Source organism: Anopheles coluzzii, chromosome 2 (assembly GCF_943734685.1).
Source record: "Anopheles coluzzii chromosome 2, AcolN3, whole genome shotgun sequence".
NCBI lineage: Eukaryota > Metazoa > Arthropoda > Insecta > Diptera > Culicidae > Anopheles > Anopheles coluzzii.
Genome location: NC_064670.1, coordinates 4,646,949 through 4,665,000, shown reverse-complemented (window position 1 = coordinate 4,665,000; position 18,052 = coordinate 4,646,949). Strand labels below are relative to the sequence as shown.

General features: G+C 47.0%; 5 protein-coding genes across 18 annotated transcripts in view; 3 read left to right on the top strand and 2 right to left on the bottom strand.

Annotated features, from left to right (window-relative positions):
* LOC120951290 (bifunctional purine biosynthesis protein ATIC) overlaps positions 1–1,601 on the top strand; it is a 3,048-nt gene extending 1,447 nt beyond the window's left edge. For all 3 annotated transcript variants that reach the window (XM_040369902.2, XM_040369901.2, XM_040369900.2), the window contains exon 3: positions 1–1,601. This exon is cut by the window's left edge and continues 262 nt beyond it. In XM_040369902.2, coding sequence (XP_040225836.2) covers positions 1–1,492 — 1,492 coding nt within the window. In that variant the 3' untranslated portion in view covers positions 1,493–1,601.
* Positions 1,602–2,363: 762 nt separating this feature from the next.
* Positions 2,364–4,707, top strand: LOC120951293 (leucine-rich melanocyte differentiation-associated protein-like). The gene is made up of 4 exons (XM_040369923.2): positions 2,364–3,465; positions 3,558–3,788; positions 4,067–4,206; positions 4,275–4,707. The coding sequence occupies exons 1-4, from the start codon at positions 3,328–3,330 to the stop codon at positions 4,651–4,653; spliced, it is 888 nt and encodes a 295-aa protein (XP_040225857.1). The 5' UTR covers positions 2,364–3,327; the 3' UTR covers positions 4,654–4,707.
* Positions 4,648–7,067, bottom strand: LOC120951289 (replication protein A 70 kDa DNA-binding subunit). The gene is made up of 3 exons (XM_040369899.2): positions 6,801–7,067; positions 5,227–6,720; positions 4,648–5,161 (listed from the first exon to the last, which is right to left on the bottom strand). Exons 1-3 carry the CDS (start codon positions 6,834–6,836, stop codon positions 4,853–4,855), a joined length of 1,839 nt encoding a protein of 612 aa, XP_040225833.2. The 5' UTR covers positions 6,837–7,067; the 3' UTR covers positions 4,648–4,852.
* A 296-nt stretch (positions 7,068–7,363) lies between these two features.
* On the top strand, positions 7,364–8,727 carry LOC120951294 (phosphoglycerate mutase 2-like). Its single transcript, XM_040369924.2, has 2 exons — positions 7,364–7,603; positions 7,693–8,727. Exons 1-2 carry the CDS (start codon positions 7,501–7,503, stop codon positions 8,355–8,357), a joined length of 768 nt encoding a protein of 255 aa, XP_040225858.1. The 5' UTR covers positions 7,364–7,500; the 3' UTR covers positions 8,358–8,727.
* Positions 8,728–8,795: 68 nt separating this feature from the next.
* LOC120951291 (heterogeneous nuclear ribonucleoprotein R) overlaps positions 8,796–18,052 on the bottom strand; it is a 54,363-nt gene continuing 45,106 nt past the window's right edge. For 11 of the 12 annotated variants that reach the window (XM_049605821.1, XM_049605820.1, XM_049605822.1 and 8 more), the window contains one exon: positions 17,917–18,034. In XM_049605821.1, coding sequence (XP_049461778.1) covers positions 18,025–18,034 — 10 coding nt within the window. In that variant the 3' untranslated portion in view covers positions 17,917–18,024. Of the gene's footprint in view, positions 18,035–18,052 lie in introns of all 12 variants that reach the window. The other variant, XM_049605828.1, reaches the window with a different exon arrangement.

Below are 18,052 nucleotides of genomic sequence, written 5' to 3'. Positions count from 1 at the left end.
GCTGGCCCAGCTCGTCGTGTGCAATCTGTACCCGTTCGGGTTGACCATCTCCAAGCCGGACGTGACGATTGCGGACGCGGTGGAAAACATCGACATCGGCGGGGTGACGCTGTTGCGTGCCGCGGCCAAAAACCACCAGCGCGTCACGGTGCTGTGCGATCCGAAGGACTACTCGAAGGTGCTGGACGAAATCCGGCAGCACGGCGACACAACGCCAGCCACCCGCCAGCTGCTGGCGCTGAAAGCGTTCACGCACACGGCCGAGTACGATGCGATCATTTCGGACTACTTCCGCAAACAGTACTCGGCGGGCGTATCGCAGCTCAACCTGCGCTACGGCATGAACCCGCACCAGAAGCCGGCCCAGATCTTCACGCTGCTCGAACGCTTGCCGCTGAAGGTGGTGAACGCGTCGCCCGGCTTCATCAATCTGTGCGATGCGCTGAACGGGTGGCAGCTGGTGCGCGAGCTGAAGCGTGCGCTTGGGCTGCCGGCCGCGACCAGCTTCAAGCACGTGTCGCCTGCCGGCGCCGCGGTCGGTGTGCCGCTGTCGCTTGAACAGGCGAAACTGTGCATGGTGGACGATATGATGGACAGTCTGACCCCGATGGCGACGGCGTACGCACGAGCCCGCGGTGCCGACCGCATGTCCTCGTTCGGCGATTTTGTCGCGCTGTCCGATACGTGCGATCTGGCCACGGCCAAGATTATTGCGCGCGAAGTGTCGGACGGTATCATTGCGCCCGGCTACACGGAGGAAGCGCTGGAAGTGCTGCGCAAGAAGAAGAACGGTTCGTACTGCGTGCTGCAGATCGATCCGACGTACGAGCCGGGACCGGTGGAGCGCAAGACGCTGTTCGGGCTGCAGCTGGAGCAGCGCCGCAACGATGCCGACATCAACAAGGCCCTGTTTACGAACATCGTGACGAAGAACAAGACGCTGCCGGAGGGTGCGCTGCGCGATCTGATCGTCGCCACGATTGCGCTCAAGTACACGCAGAGCAACAGCGTCTGTTACGCAAAGGACGGGCAGGTGGTGGGCATTGGTGCGGGGCAGCAGTCGCGCATCCACTGTACGCGGTTGGCGGGCGACAAGGCGGACAATTGGTGGCTGCGGCAGCATCCGCGTGTCGCTGGCATGCAGTTCCGCAAGGGCGTTAAGCGGGCGGAAATTTCGAACGCGATCGACAACTACGTGAACGGTACGGTGGGCAAGGACATGCCGGTGGCACAGTTCGAGGCGATGCTGGAGAAGGTACCGGCGCCGCTGACCGGGGAGGATAAGGAGCAGTGGACGCGTCAGCTGACGGGCGTTTCGCTCGGTTCGGATGCGTTCTTCCCCTTCCGGGACAACGTGGATCGGGCGAAGCTGAGCGGCGTGTCGTACATTGCCAGTCCGGCCGGGTCGACCAACGATGCCGGGGTGATTGATGCCTGCAACGAGCACGACATCGTGATGGTGCACACGAACCTGCGACTGTTCCATCATTGAAAGCAACAACAAAAAAAAACATTTAATGTTAAAACACACACAAATTGCGCGATCGTTTTAAAACGAAAACCAATCAATAAAGTACAATGATTTCTAACTGATATGTAAATTCCGCTGAACTCTGCTGCTTGTTATTGAACTCGTTGCCACTTTCGCTTTCTTCGCTTCACTGCACGGCACGGGTGATGTAGTTGTGCCGTTGCTATTGCCATGCACCAGCCTACTTAGAATGACCTTATCAAGTTCGATCTGCGACTTGCGCGTTCGAACGTCTATTGCAGTTGGCAACGCAAGATTGAACAGTATTTACAACAACACACTGGGGCTCGACATTATCATCAAATGCACCACACCACATGCTTGCAATTCTGTTCACGGTCTCCAGCGGCCTGGGGTGCCTCGGGTGGAAGCTACACCTTGAGGCAGACATGCCGGCATTCCACAGAGTATCATATTACCCAGCACTAACCGGTAAACCCCAGCCACCATCATTCTGGAGCGGCCATTTCTACACAGGGAAGGGCAAAACACACACACAAACGCACGTTGTAAACGCTGCCGAAGGAATCACTTCAAGTGACGAATGAAGCGAAACGGACTCGGCCCTCGTATCCGCGTCGTGTATATGTTCGAACGTTCCAGGGGTTTCCTTGGCCGGCGTGCTTTTTCAGCTCATCCGACGTGAACCACAGACATCGCGCTCCGCTGGCGACTGTTGTTGGCAGCACTCGAAGATTACAGCACCACGAATAACGAATTGTTCACACACAAAAAAGCAGCACCGTTTGCAGCAAACTGATAAGAAGCTACCGCCACCGCGAGCGAGACAAAAAAAGGGGTCCAAACCCACACGAACATTCCCGGTGGGTACAACAACACACTGGTGACGAAATCTAGCAACTGCCGTCGTGGTGACCGGTAAGCATCCAGTGCGCGGTTGCTTGGATGAGTAAGTGACGACGACGAAGGTAGCACACATTGTTGTCGTGTGTCTCGGGCGGCAGGGCAAGAGATTTGGCGGTTGCTGACAACCGGCGGTTGGGGAAGCAAAAGGAGTGCACCATCTTCGCTATTATATTGTAAAAACGATCGAGAGATCAACCAAGCGAACAAATCTCGAGAAGCCGAGCGTGTGCCACCAGTACCACCACTGTCTCCTTGTGTTTGCTGATAAGACCGGCACACACCACACATCGGCGGCGGAATAATCGGGTGGGTAAATATAGGCTTTTTTCCCCCCACGGCGGAGCCACTACCACCGTCAACTACTACGCGGGGAGGAGGTGCGTGCGTGCGTGCGGAGACACAGGGGTGCAATCGACCGGTGAGCATTGTAAGAGTGCCGATCCCCGGCGGCAGTATCTCGCCGAGAGGATCCGCGCAATAATATAGTCCGAACTCGTACTGGTCCGCGATGCCATTACAATACCAGACCGGGCAAGGATAGCAACGACGCAGACGGGAGACCAGAGACCAGAGAGCTTCATACCGGATCGGCAGATTCCAGAGCAAGGGAACAAACGATCGTCGTGAAATCCTTGGTGTTTCACACAATCGAGAAGTGTTTCGGACACACCGTGGGGCCACGAAGAGGAGGTTCAGTGTGTGTGCTCTGTGCCATTGTTTGCCGTGAGAGTGCGTGTGGAGGTTTTGTGAGATTAGAACCATACGGTCAATCACCGATACCCGCGAGTGCAGCATCGTCCAAGAGTTTGCCAAAGATCTTGGAGGATCGTCTCTTTGAGCGGTGGTGAAATCTTTTCACCGTTAGTGTGTGTGTGTGTGTGTGTGTGTGTGCGTGTGTGTCTGTCGGTGGTTCGTCGTTTGTCGTGCCAATGTTGCTAACGCAGCTAGAGATTGCAGTCGGTAATCCAACGTTAAAGCGGAAGTACAGTGGCGACTACGGTGCTCTCAAGAAAAAGATGGAAGCCATCAACTGGAACAAAATCATGTACATCCCCCAGGAAGAAAAGGTACTAGAAAATATCACTCCATGTATCCCTATTATGCGCTAAAATACGGTTCGTTTTTTCCCTTCCCGCCCAATTCCAATCCCAATCGGCAGCTGATATACTTCGACCAGAAGACGTACCGACTGCCGGAAGCGATCGTGACGATGTACGCCGACCGTGTGCAGCATCTCGACCTGAGCCACAACAAGCTGTCGTCCTTCGATGCGCTGGAACGCTTCCCGTATCTCGTCGAGCTCGTGCTGGACAATAACTACCTCACGGACGAGATTATCTTTCCCGCACAGCTCAATAACGTGAAGCTGCTTTCACTGAACAATAATAAGGTAAGTGACGGCGGGGGTACTCGTAAAATTGCAAAAAAGCCCGATACGATAAGAATTGCTACAGCCCAGAACAGTTCACTATCATGCGCACTCGCGAGGTGGCTCAAAGGCTATCATCGGAAGCGAGAGGAAATCATGTTTCGTCTGTACCGATAGGCAGCAGCAGCAGCATCATCACCATAATGCACACATCACTGCAGTCTGCAGGCTTGCTCGTTGCTTGCCTGCTTGCACCGAACACGTTCGTGTACTAAAACAAAGGTTTTCGATCATTGCAGTTCAAGAATTTGGATCTCCTGCTCACCAAACTGTCGCTCTGCTTTCCCGAGCTGGAGTATCTGAGCTTGCTGGGCAATCCTGCCTGCCCGTGCCATCTGCTCAACCTGAAGTACACGGAATACGATTATCAGAAATATAGGTAAGTTTGAGTAAGGGAAGAAGGAAGCATCGAACCCAATTTTCACGGGGCTTGTCACACTTGCGCAGACTGTACATCATCCGACACCTTCCGAAGCTTCGCATCCTTGACGGCCAGCGGGTGAAAAAGATGGAGCGCGACTTTGTGCGCTGCCAGCTGGAGAACTACGGCGAGACGCTCGACAACGATCCGAACGCGGTGTCCGGTTCGGCCAAGCAGCGGCAGCAGCAAACGAACGGCACCCGCAAGAGCAACACGCTGAAGCATCTCTACACGACCGTCAGCAGTGGGTTGGGATTGGGCCGGAAAAACCCGCCGGTGTACAGTCCGCTGCCCGAGACGTTGCGCGAGGTGGGCGATCATCGGGGCGCGTACGGCCGGTGCCGCTACCGGTACGTTGGGGCACAGTCCGAGGGCAACCGGTTTATACTCAACAATGACTTATGAGTAGCGTCCGCCAAGAGACACTCATATTTTTTATTCGCTGTATAATGTGTGTTTGTTTGTATGTGTGTAGTAGTTGTAGAACTAATTTTAAAAAGTAAGAGAAAAAAGCAAGATGGAAAGAAAACGGGATGGAAGTGTATACTTATGCTCCAAACCGAAACATGCCGCGCTTATGAGTGTGTGTGAGAGAGGGGTTGGGTTAGTTTTTGCCCACACCGGTTAGCTCCTGGATGCTTTTGATCAGCAGCGCATTGTACTCCTTGTGATTGACCGGGGCCACACTGACGGCGGACGTTTTGTTGCGCGGCTGCTCGCCAAAGTACTCCACCTTGGTGCGCAGCTTGAACACGAACGATTTGAAGCTGATCGAGGTGAACAGCTTTTCCGCCTCCTCCTTCTGGTACTCCAGACTGCTGCCGATCTCTTGCGACGATTTGCCCAGCATCTCTTCGGCCAGCTCCGTAAACACCGTCACCCAGCGGTTCGACGTCCAATCGCCAATGAGCATCTGTAAAGGAAAGGGACAGTTATTGAATCTGGCTCGATCGAGCGCCACTCCCTTCGCACACTTACATTCACCAGCAGCCGGTACTTGAAGTTGGGAAACTCGGCATTACACTTCTCGCAGCGAAACTGGCCATTCTCCTGATCGATCACCTTCTTGTTGCAGTCCGCCTGCGGGCACGCCTTGTACACCGCGTTTGCCGACTTGATCGTGTGTATCATTGCCTTCACCTGGAAGTAGTCGGGTTTGTCGCCGGCGCCCAGGTTCTTATCCTTCGCCTCCTGGAACGACAGCCACTCGGTGCTGACGCCGGCGGCACCACCGGTGCGGGCCGACACGCTGCTAACCGACGCCTCGCTGCCACCGTTCTCGAACCAACCGCGCACCTTGTGTGCCATCTCCAGGTCCGGATTGAGCTTCATCACACTGCCACCGATCAGGCCGAGCGACTTACCGCCACCGAACTCGGACACCCGCGCTCCCTTGAGCAGCACGACCGGATGCGTGGTGGCGGGGAAGTTCTGTGCATCGTCACCCCAGAGCGTCAGCTGCACCGATGCGTTGCTCGAATCGACGAGCGTAATTTCGCGCTTGCGCAACTCCCGGCCGGACGTTTTCGCCGTAAACTGGACCACATCGCTCGCGTCCTTGCACATGCCAATCACGTCGACCATCGCGTTCGGTTCCATGTTGGCGATCTGCGAGATCGGCACAAAGTTGTACTGTATTTCGGGCATCGAACCGTCCGCATCCTTGCACTCCTGCACGATCGTGTCGTTCGTCATCGTCATCTCGTAGTCGTTCTTCAGGCTGGTGTACTGCTTGTTGGCCGGCTTGAGCTGGCACTTCGAGATGAAGTACACCTTGTCGACCTCGATCATGTCGTAGTACCGGTCGCACTGCTCCTTGAACGCGGTGATGCGAATCTCGCCCGACTCGTCCATCACGTCCATGCTGAACAGCTTGCCCTCGCCCTTCGCATTGCTCCACGTGCGGATGCCCGACTTGGACATCACCCGCGCCTTGATCACCCACTTGTTCTGGTACGGGCTGAGCGAGGAGATGGGATGGGTGAGCGAGTCGCCGATCGATTGCGTCGGACCGGCGGAACCGCCCGACAGGGAGCGGTTGACGCTGCCGTACGAACCACCATTGCCCATGCTACTGCTGCCAGTGTCCATCGGGCGGGCAGGGGCCTGCGTGGTGGCCGGCTGGGACGGTGTGTCCGTCATCGGTTGCGGATCGCCAATCTTTTCCCCCACCAAGCTGCCCTCCTTCAGCACGGTCAGCTCGACGATGATCAGCACCCGCTTCTCGCCCTTCTCGTTCCGGTTCACGACCGAGGTGGTGTAGCGATCGATCCGGATGATGGTGTACTGTGGCAGCTTGTCCTGCTTCTGCAGATCGTTCAGCTGCGTGGCCAGCATGGCGAAACTGTACAGCGACTTACCGTCCGATATGAGCAGCCGGAAGCGCTCGGACTGTTCCCCGTTGCCGGCGATGCGCTTGGAGCCGAGAATCTGTACGACCGGGTTTTGCAGCTCGTTACCTTGCATGATTTCCTGCGGTTCGGGGGTGGGTTGAAACGCCGTGTAAATGAACGTCCATCTTCTATCAATCGTCCCAGTGCTGCTACACTTACCGCAAGGAAACCAACAGTCAGCCCGTGGGAACTCATTGTGTTTTAGGTGTGCGGGACGGTGTTTTTGATACGCTGCCGGTTTTCCTTTCCTACACCACTATCCCAAACTACACTTCCACTGCACAGAGAGACGGAAAATGTGTGTTGAAACACCGAAAACGATTGCAAATACGAGGGAAAAGTTTCGCCACAAACAACAAAAACGCACAACCGATTGCTTTGTATACGGCGGCTGCAGGGAAATGATGAAGAAGGCGCCAAAACTTCCGCAACTGTCACTGACATGACGCGACATGAAAGTTCATGGAAAAACATAGCACCGCGCGCGCGCACTCACGTAGCAGAACGTGCAAATTGAATACAAAAACCATATTTATAATTTAATTTAGGTCAAATTAATTGTTTTGCTCCGATAATTGGGCCTATTTCTGTAAAACTTTTGTGCAATAGAATTTAATTCTTTTGTCATCCACGCGACCAGTTTACACGCTGCTTCTTCCGAACAAATCAAAACAAACGTCATGCGGTGACAGTTCAGCGATACCGTCGGGTGACCTTCAGCGGATCGAAAAGGTCGTCGTTGTGGATTACACAGTTTGCTCCTGTGCAGTGGCAGCATTTACCGTGCGGCTCGTATCCTGACGGTTCCCGACTTGTCCTTCGATTTCCAAACAGGTGAAAAATCTCGCTGCTAAGAAGAATGGCCGCAAAGTACCGCATTGTGATGGTTCGCCACGGCGAATCGGAGTGGAACCAGAAGAATCTGTTCTGCGGCTGGTTCGATGCTAACCTGAGCGACAAGGGTACGTATGGCAGCGATTCGTGGTCGCTCGTTTGTTGTGATGTAACTATGTAGTACTATTGCTGACGTGCGACCCATCCTCTCGTATAGGTAAGGAGGAAGCCCTGGCCGCCGGAAAGGCCGTGAAGGAGGCGGGCCTGAAGTTCGACATTGCCCACACGTCGCTGCTCACCCGTGCCCAGGTCACGCTGGACTCGATCCTGAAGGAGTCGGGCCAAACGAGCATTCCGATCCAGAAGACCTGGCGCCTGAACGAGCGCCACTACGGTGGCCTGACCGGGCTGAACAAGTCCGAAACGGCGGCCAAGTACGGCGAGGAGCAGGTGCTGATCTGGCGCCGCAGCTTCGATGTTCCCCCGCCCAACATGGAACCGGACCATGCCTACTACGATGCGATCGTCAAGGACGAGCGGTACAAGGACGACCCGAAACCGAACGAGTTCCCGATGGCCGAATCGCTGAAGCTGACGATCGCTCGCACCCTGCCGTACTGGAACGACGTTATCATTCCGCAGCTGAAGGAGGGCAAGAACATTATCATTGCCGCGCACGGCAACAGCCTGCGCGGTATCGTGAAGCATCTGGACCAGATGACGGATGAGGCGATCATGGGCCTGAACCTACCCACCGGCATCCCGTTCGTGTACGAGCTGGACGAGAACCTGAAGCCGGTCGTGTCGATGAAGTTCCTCGGCGATGAGGAGACGGTCCGCAAGGCGATCGAATCCGTCGCTAACCAGGGCAAGGCCAAGTAAGGCGGCAAACGGGGGGTCCATGGGGGGATACCCATGCCAAAACCCGGAAGTTGCTATTCGAATATGCCCCCCCTTTATGTTTCCGTTTCCGTTTTTGTGTGATGCGTCCCTCGTTTAGAAGCTGTTGTTTGAGACAGGAAGTCAGTCAGTCTGCCAAGTCAGTAATTTATTTATAGCGTAGCGGAGTTTGGGGTAGAGAGCACCACTCTATTACACAAACTCTCTCTCACACACACAGCAGCAGCGGCAGCAGCACAAGCCTGTGTTGGGCGCGTATCACGCTAGACCAGATTCCACGAATCGTAATCTTAATTGTATTGTTCAGGATAATTGTCATGAAATAAAGCTTAATTTGTTGACTGTCTGTAAAGCTGTAACGGGTCTGGGCGGGTTTTTTTGTTGTTCTCATTGGCGGGAAACAGATTGATATACACACGCTCGATTATTATAACATTTATTTTTTATTTTTAGTTTTCTTTCGTATATAGAGCAGTTACAAAGGTGGTTGATGTTTTCCTTTTATTTCTGTCCTTCCCTAACTATTCCTCTACGGCCTGTGTCTGCTCTCTCTGTCTCTCTCTTTCTCACCTGTGTTCCTTCCTTCCTAGTCCTGCGCTCCTATCTTCTCCACCGTTTTTTTTGCTCCTCCTTCAACTCTCCTCCACGCAACCGATCCCTATTACTGCCCTTTTATCTTAAAAAAACGCATCCTATCTGGCTCCCCATACAACAACTGCCTGCCTGCCTGCGACTGATCGGTTGTCGGAGTATGATGTGGTTCTGCAGTGTGACCAATCGTCCAAACACGTTCGGATTCCGGTTATCAATTCTACCGTACGCCCTCTCTTTCTCTGTGTGTCTCTCTCGCTCCCGGCACCATTGATTGTGGTCATTGGGTGTTTTCTTTTTTCTTTTCTTTTTTTGTTGCAGCCATTCTTCATCCGTGAGTGTGGTGGTGGATTGAGCTTATTTTAACGTATTTTTTTCTTCTTCTTTTGTTTCTGTTTTAAGCTTTTTGTTCTCTTTTTCTTCTCAATCTTTCGTGGTGTTTTTGCTCGCAGACTTTCAGTCTACCTTCAAACCTTCCAGCTAACCAAAAAACCGTTCAACGAAAACTGATAAACTAACTGCTCAAATGATGAGTTCATCCCATCAGTGGTATGCCCTCTCCGTCGGTATTGCTTATTACAAGGATATTATCGTGTAGCTAGAGCGATGTGGCCGGGGCCGCTCCGAAACTCCGCGCAAGAGCTTCGGTACACCGGAAAACGAATGTCGAAATGTTTGCGAAATTAGGCGTGTAACATCGGTCCACGTTGGTACGCGATCACTGCACACCCCCCCCCCCCACCAGCGGGCTGTGGTTGCTTCGATTCCTTACAAGTTATACATATATAGCTTAGTGGCAGTCGCGCCATGCGGTGTTTCGGTAATGGCATAACGAGCTTGTGTGTCCCTTTCTTACGACCGGAATAGAGCAACAAAGGCTGTGTCGTCGTTTGTGAAAAACGGATAATATATAGGATGCAAAAAAGAAGCTACTACAAAAAAAAAAAAAAAAATGGCGCAACGTCGTGATGGGCGGGATGGTTAAATTCAACTCGAACGGAGTCCTTAGCCTTCCTTTCTGGCCTTCTAGTAGCATCTAGTAGCCACCGATAGGGGAGCCCACGTGGAGCCCCCGGCGTGGTGGGTTCGTAGTTTACGTTGGTAGTGGTTGTTACTTTACTGTTTGGTTTTAGTTTATACAATCAAGGGAAACATGAACTGTTGCTGCTCTTTGCGCTTTCTGTCCGCTTTCGGTTGTATGCAAAAAACGGGGGTTTATCGGGCATGTTTTTCTACTTGTATGAAAGACGAACGGCAAATGGGGTTGGGAAAACGGTGTCACTTTCCCACACTTTTGGGCTGGGCGGTGGATTTTTGAGAACAAACGGAACACGAACGAACCATATCGCTAATTTCTGCGTTCTGCTATGTATGTATGTGTATGTGTGTACGTTTGCGAAGGGTTTTGAAGGATGCGTTGAGTTATGTTTATCCGAATTCTATCATTCTATCAATAACAATCCAACTATGTCTTAGTGCGATTGTAGATGTTCTCACAACTATTGCTTCAATTTTGTGTCTTACTACTACTACACTTAGAACACGGTTCAACACACAATCGGTTGATGCGGAGGAGGGCAAACTTAAGATAAATGCTTATTCAAAGAAAGGAAAAACAGCGGGTGAATTGAAAGAAACTGCTCTATTTCGAAAGGAGCTTTCGAGTGTTCTGATTGCTTGAGTAAATGTTATAATATTGAGGAAAGAAATGAAAGGAAACAAAAAACCATTCAAAATATTGTAGTGTATGTGTGTGTGTGTACGTCAACTTTTTTTTGTGTGTAATAGATTTGGTTACATTTAAAAGTTTTATTTATGCACAATAAATGGAGCAATCTTAAAAATAATCTGCTATTTTACGAAAAAGGTATTAATTCCTGTGTCATCCGGGCATATTTTCTGTTTAAATGTGCTTTTGCTGGCGGATTCGTTTCTATAGCAACGTTTCGCTAACTAAACTTTTGTTGCATCGGAGCTTCTACGCACGCACGGTTTTTCTGCGCACTAACCAGCTGACCTGACCTTCCTCACACACCGGAACAACTGCTGCTGAGCTAGTATATTCTTACATGAGAATGAAAATAAAGTGAAAACACACAAAATCAACGGTCGCGTAGGGCGCGTGGGGTGTTTTTTTGTTCTTCTTTATCTAAAACATAAAATTTCTCCCATTTCTGGGTGGAAGAGTAAGATGTAAAATTCAAACAATATAAATTATAACGGCAGCATTTTGATCGTAGCTTTTCGCAAACTTGAGCGTCACTATGTATGTAAGGGTCAGTAGTAACAATCGAGCCGGATTCATGTTATACGTTATATGTTGCTGTTACTCTTTGCCTGCAGCTGGTACAGTATTAGATGATGCTGGGTTTGAACCGTAAGAACTATATTAGTTAGAGCAATGTGTAACATTCAATAATTAAATTCTAGCCGATTATATAGCGATGTAGTAAAAAGTACGAATTTAACACACACAAAAAATGGGCAATGTGTAAGCTTAGTGCTTTCGAGTCGTTCTCTACTTTGCTTAAAAAACCGGGGTGTAGTTTTCATGCGTCAATCTGCTGGAGCTGAATGATAGTTGATTATTTACTTATTTTGCTAAAACAAATCAAATCAAACAAAAAAAAAGGGTGGAAGGGAAATTTTCTAGCCCAGTTTTAAATGAAATATTCCGATTTGGGTCGACAGGAGTGAAACACCATTTTGATACTTCATTGCCTTTTAGTTGTAACATAATGGAACCAGACCGAGCAACGAAAAAAAAAAATAGAAAAATTAAACAAAACAAAAAAGATAGGAAAAACTGTTACTACAAAACTGCGGAACGCAACAAATTGTCCGCCGTTTAAACGAAGCTATCACATTAAACAAATGTGTGAGTAATAGAACAAACTAATAACGATAGTAAATAGCTAGTACACTAGAGTACAACAAAAAGGCCTGTGAGCGAGCGCATGTTTAGACGCAAAAACGAAACAAACAAACAAACGAAAAAAAGCAAATAAAGAAAACAATGTAGAAAAATCACACAACTCAACAGGTTTTTTAAGCGTTTGAAAATTTCCCTTCCGTGTTTACGAATATCTATATACGAAGGATGTAGGAGCACTGCAGCACAACAGTCACAGTTACTGTTGAACCCAAAATTAATGGATAAAACAGTTCTAACAAAAAAATAAAATAAAATAATATAAAAGAGACTATGTCCTTCTAAAGCATAATTAAATGATTGTGGGTGTGTCTTATGCGTTATAATTGAACTCCATGTGTGTGTGTGTTTGCTGGATCTAGCTGAAATGATCGTGTCGAATTGATTTCAAAGTGTTCAAAGATGGTCCCCGGGCTCTATGTAGTGGTGTCCGAATAAACTGCCTTAACTGGATCAAATCTGTCCAACCTTAAGCTTAGCCAGCAACGTTTACCGTTAAAGGATTACCATACTAATAAAAGTAATAACATAAAATAAACATTCAATATATTGCATAATTTATCCTTTTGTTACTAATCTTTTTTCCTCCTCCGTTTTTCCTCCGTTTTTCCTCACTCCTACGCATAATTCCTAATAACCGTCCGTGCACTAGTCGTGGAGTATGATGTATGTGTAGATTACTGTGAAAGAGAATTTGACCTCGAGTGATGCATGCTATTTGAAAATTCTGTTTCATCAACAACCGTTTTACCGCTTAAAGGTTAAAAGTTCTGCACTACCATAAGCTCTGAGGAAGGTTAAAAGTTTCGTCTCTTTCTATTTGTAATTGTTCGCAACGTTGCTTAAGGTTGTTGGTTGCTGTGTTTGAGTTTCTTTAAAGGGCTTTTTCGTCTATATTTTAATCGATATTGTAAAGTGAGCATGACAGATCGTTACATCCCATGCATGTAGTACCGGAGATAGCGGATAACTATTGTTAAGGGTTAGAATGTTGGACCAAAATTCGTGTCCCTGTGTCTGTTCTACGTAAGCTCTAGCCTAAACCGAACACAATTTGTTATCTGTATAATAATTTTGACCTACACGCGCACACGGACCTTCAGAAACTGGGCAGGGGCAGGTCCGTCCTTCCCTACACTTCATCTCTCAACGGCGGAAGCCGCTATTTGTTTGTTTGTTTGTTTATATTTCAATCAGTCTTTACTCCCACTTTGCTTTTATAAGGCAGCTCGCAATTATTGGGCACCATCATCATAGAACATCTTCCGAGTCCGTCCGTTCCTAGCCCCACACGTATCCTTTTTTTTTCTCTCTTTGACAGCGCCCCGTTTATCGACTAAGTGTAGCATAGACGAAATAGAAATAAAAGCACTGCGTCTCGTCTCTTATCTTCTACCCAAGGGCACTACACACAGAGGCCACCTACAAGAGTGGGCCTGTGTTTTGCCACCATCCATCCCCCGTAACGAGGGAGGGTTAAACACGTTTAGCTGTGGCTTTTCTTTTCCTCCCTACGCTTATATCACTTTACAGATTCCTTACTCTAAATAACAGTATGCTTTATTCGAATTTTAATCTCTACTGCTACAGGATTTCGTTAAAGTAATTTGATTTTTGTTTGTTTGCATGCTGCAGAAGTTTCTCGCTTGTGGTGGAATTGAAATTGTTTTTGCTTAGAGTTTTGTTTCTCCATGATTTTTGCGTGTTTTGAAGAATATTTTCGTTTCCAATAATAGCTTCTGTGCACTGTGCAATAGTCGAATAATCCACAAACGTTGTAAAAGTCGATAACTGAAATATTGCTTTAGCTAGGTAAGGTAGCGTCCGGATAAGAAGCATTGACTGTTGTGACGGGCAGGGGCCACATACACATACTGATATGGGGACATAAACTCGGCAGTTGCTATCATGTAACGTAAACAACAAAATAAAAGTAAATGGTAATCAAACAAATTGTAGTATTAGGGTAGAAATAAACGGTATACGGTACCGTGTTTTATGCTCCTATTGTATGCACATCTCGTGTTCGTGCGCTCACGGGTACCGTCAGTTTGTCTACATTGAGGATATTTAATTGTTTTAGTTCATATGCTGCAGTTGACGTCACACTGTTGAATGGTTGCTATTTGTTGCTATCAATCGGTAAGGGATTTTTTGTTTGTTTTATACTACCAATGTAAAGTACAATGCTAATTGTCGATAAGGTTCGATTGCGTTAGTTTCCGTTTGTCGCTGTTAATCCGTTCTCTCCGGTCTTATGCCCGCATCCGTTCGTTCGTTCGTAGCGTTAGCGTGTTCAGCGTTCTGCGATACTAGTTTTATTGTATGTAAATTGGTGGACTAAGCCAACGGGTACAACTTCGTTTGATATAACAAAATGGGAAAGGAAAACAAAATGAATCTCGCCGTTCTCGCTGGGATTAGTGTCGCGCGTATAACTAACAGCCTGTGTTTAGCCTTCTACATTCCAGCGGCAGCGGCAGTAGTAGCAGCAGCAGCAGCAGCAGCAGCATTCCCGACGCTATGGGACATTCTAATGATGTTTGCCTGCTCATCCACAAACCCCCGAACCGTCTCCGTGTTCACGTGTGCTTACATACTCGTTATGCATTCTTTTAGTTACGTGTTGGCGTTTTGCGTGTGTGTGTTTGAGTGTTGATGTGTATATATAATTATAATTTTAATGTTTCGTTTCACTTTGCGTGATTCATTTGTGTATTGCAAACATTGATTCCTCCTATATCTCCTACCCTTCTCCTCCTCTGCCTTGCTTTCTCTCCTGCCATTCCTAACAAACATAAAAAAAACACACACAGAAATCAAAGTTGTAAGTTAATTCATCTGCCTGCCTCAGTTAATCCGTTGTTAAGCCTTTACGATGTGCTTCTTCGTTATCGTATTTGTTTAAAGTGTCGCTTTAATTATACCACTTGTTTTCTTTCCTTTGTTTTTGTTGATATATTGTCTTCGTGTATAGTTTTCATTCCCTTTTCTGCATTCTTTTCTCGCATTCTTTTCACTTTGCCTTTTGCACTTTTTTGCACTATGCTGCACTCGTCTATGAAGAGTATTTTACTGTTTTTTTTTATCAAACGCTATCACTTTTATCCTTTTTACTTGTTTCCTTTTTTTGCACCATAATTTTTATCGTTTATCCAAAATGTGCTTTCGCCAAAAAGAAAAAAAAAAACGGTTATCATGGCTTTCGAATACAATTTTGCTTCTAATGATTCTAATGAACACGGGATTGTTTTTTAGTTTTCTTCTTCGTTTAATATTTTTATACCGCGCTTGGCAAAACCTCACAGTGTCAGGGTTTGACGGGTGGCAACAGTTACCGAAAACATATAACGAAAGAGTAATACGTGAAATACGAGCCAAAGGTTTTGTTTAAATTTAGTTGGCCAATCAAGCACCCAGTACAGAATAACGTTTTTTCTCTTCTCCCTTCTCTCTCTCTCGCTGTCTCCTTTTCTCTTTCCCTCATCCAAATAATACTTGCTCTCCCGTAAAGGAAGCATTACCAATTGAATCACTTTTAAATTGTTAATTTCAATTCTTCTTAATAAATTTGAACACTAATTTTGCTTTCTTGATTCACTTTGCTTTCTGTTTGTTTGTTTTTTTTGTCTACACACTTTTTAGTCCTGCTTTTTTTTAACTTTGCATTACGTTTAAACTTATACAACCAAAAATAAGCCTAGAATCAACTTTTTATACCCTTTCACTATGGGTTTTTTTAGCATATTATTTTACATTATTTACCGTGACTGGTTTTTGCCGAGGGGGTTTTCCCTTTCTCCTCCTGGGTTTTCTTCTTCGTAACTAAATTTCTTCATATTTTTTCCGAATATATCACACACCACAGATTTAAGGTCAGTTTCACTTTATACTTTTTTACCGATTGGCCTGAATTGTACACATAAATATTCTTCTGGAAAGAACAAAACACGATTTTAAAACAAAAAACTTGAGGTGTTGTCTATTTCAAATCGTCAACGATTTCGCACACCGTATATTTCGCAATCGGATAACTTTGCTCTCCCTCTCCCTCTATCGCTCCTTATTTGATTCGTTTTTTAAGCATTCGCTCTCTCTCTCTCTATATATACACTTGTCTCAATACGCAAGAAAATGTTTTGCGCTTTGTTTTGTCTCGAAAAATTAAATTGGAGGAACAAGAACAATACAAAACAAATCCAACATAACTCAAAATAAACTTTTTTCTCTTTTCACGATTTTTACTAACGAAACATTATTAAAAAAAAAACTTTCACGAATCGAATGCTCGACCTTCACTTACTATCACGATTAGAGTTTTGCGTTTTGCTTTTCAATTTTTTTTTCTCTTTCTTGTGTGTATAAATGTGCTCCTGACAGAATGACTGTGTTTTCCGACGTTATTTTCTCCCGTTTACCACACATCTCTTTCTCTCTCTCTCTCTCTCTCTCTCTCTCTCTCTGTCTGTCCCCTGATGTTGCATTTCTCCTAGGTTTGGGATTTCTTTTTTTGTTTTGTTTCTTCATTTTCTGCCAGCTTCCCTTTTGTTGTCCAAAAAAATAGTAGCGCCGAAATTAAAAATGAAAATAATCAAGAACATAATCTTAATCACGCTTATTTAACCATTCCTTTACACTGGCTGCAACGCCGTCATCTCGTTTACATTGTGACGGTTCCCTCCCGTTTTCTCTGCCCACCGGGCCCTTTTCTTCTCCTCTTACACACAAGCAATTAGAAATTATTGGTAATCAAGCCCCTGGAGCAACTCTTCCGCGTTGGTTTTATGTTTTGCGCCCGACATCTACATAAACTACATCCTTGCCATTATCGATTTTGTAAAACGGTGGAGATCTCGATTTTTTTTTGTTTTGTTTCCTTGCATTATCATACTTGTTTGAATTGCTACGCACGCGTTTCGTGCCAGTGTTTTGCTGGGCTCGCGTATCCTCTAACTATACCTATCTCAGCGTGGAGTAAATATGTATTATTTGATGATAGAAAACTTTAAGTGAAAATTACGATGGCGGTGTGCGAGAGGGGAACGACGACTTTGACGAAAATCATGAACTAATCGACCCCCGGTTTGATGATTGCGTTCCTTCCCCCTTTTTTTTGTAATGATGCACACAATAACCCCTGGTACCTGCTGCTTCATCTGCTACACAACGTTTTTTTGTCCCTGTCTTCATGTTTTAGTAAAATTTTAAATTTTAGCACAAATTTCATTCCTTTAGAACATTCATTTCTCTCTCTCGCTCTCTTCGCGCGTTTTTTTACCCATCTCACTGCTGTTTGAAGATTTTTTTTGCGAATGAGTTCTATTCTAATATACGATTTTCAATGTGCTCGAACGAATTTCGTTAAGTTTGAGAATAATTGTCATTAGAATAATGCCACAAATAAAATCAGTCGGTTTTTGCTTAATTTTGTAATGTACTCCCTTTTTTTATCTTCCCTTTCTTCCGGCTTCTGGCACAACAGTCTTCCACAATTGGTGGTGCCCCAGTTTATCGCCAATCGCCAGTTGCTTTGTTTGCCTAAAGTTATTTGTATACCACAAGTCCCTGCTCCTATTCTCCTGTCTCTAGCTCGGTTTAAGCGGTTCACCCTCTCCACGCTGTCACTGCTTCTCCGAATGTTTAACAAAGTTTTTAACGTTTCGAGTAAGCCGTGCTTTGTCGATCAATCAAGACCGAGCGAAAGAGTTGAATTTGGTGTCGGGCACATAATGAACATACTTCAAACGCGCCGCCTCCCGAAATACGTTTTATGCCAAACGCATCACCGCCTTTGTTTTCGTCGAACATCTGTGTTTATTGCTGTGTCAGTAGGCGCCTTTACCGTAGCTTAATGTTGGTGGGGTGGGTATGAGTTGTTGATTGGGGAAGAAGGGGGAGAGGAGGGGGGGGGGTTATGTTGTGGGGGGTTGGGTATGTTTGTGTGTGTGTGTATAGTTTGCTTAGCTCCACGCCGAGTAGGTGTCGGTATACCATTGCTCTCCACCGTTTGCTCCTAGTGGCTGCTGGGGCAATGGTTGGCTGCCCCAGCTGTTACCAAAATTTGCTAATGCTCCATAGCGTCGTTTGATGTCCCCTTGATTGTGAGGACCTCCTTCGAATTTGCGTTTACCGATTGCTGCTCGATCGCGCACCG

Bases quoted from the DNA above. Each gene is read 5' to 3' on its own strand.
- LOC120951294 (XM_040369924.2), top strand. From the start codon at position 7,501: ATGGCCGCAAAGTACCGCATTGTGATGGTTCGCCACGGCGAATCGGAG. The intron at 7,604-7,692 runs GTACGTATGGCA...CCTCTCGTATAG, and splicing joins TGCTAACCTGAGCGACAAGG to GTAAGGAGGAAGCCCTGGCC.
- LOC120951293 (XM_040369923.2), top strand. From the start codon at position 3,328: ATGTTGCTAACGCAGCTAGAGATTGCAGTCGGTAATCCAACGTTAAAG. The intron at 3,466-3,557 runs GTACTAGAAAAT...CCCAATCGGCAG, and splicing joins ACATCCCCCAGGAAGAAAAG to CTGATATACTTCGACCAGAA. The intron at 3,789-4,066 runs GTAAGTGACGGC...CGATCATTGCAG, and splicing joins TTTCACTGAACAATAATAAG to TTCAAGAATTTGGATCTCCT.
- LOC120951289 (XM_040369899.2), bottom strand. From the start codon at position 6,836: ATGAGTTCCCACGGGCTGACTGTTGGTTTCCTTGCG. The intron at 6,721-6,800 runs GTAAGTGTAGCA...CCCGAACCGCAG, and splicing joins TGACTGTTGGTTTCCTTGCG to GAAATCATGCAAGGTAACGA. The intron at 5,162-5,226 runs GTAAGTGTGCGA...TTTCCTTTACAG, and splicing joins AGTACCGGCTGCTGGTGAAT to ATGCTCATTGGCGATTGGAC.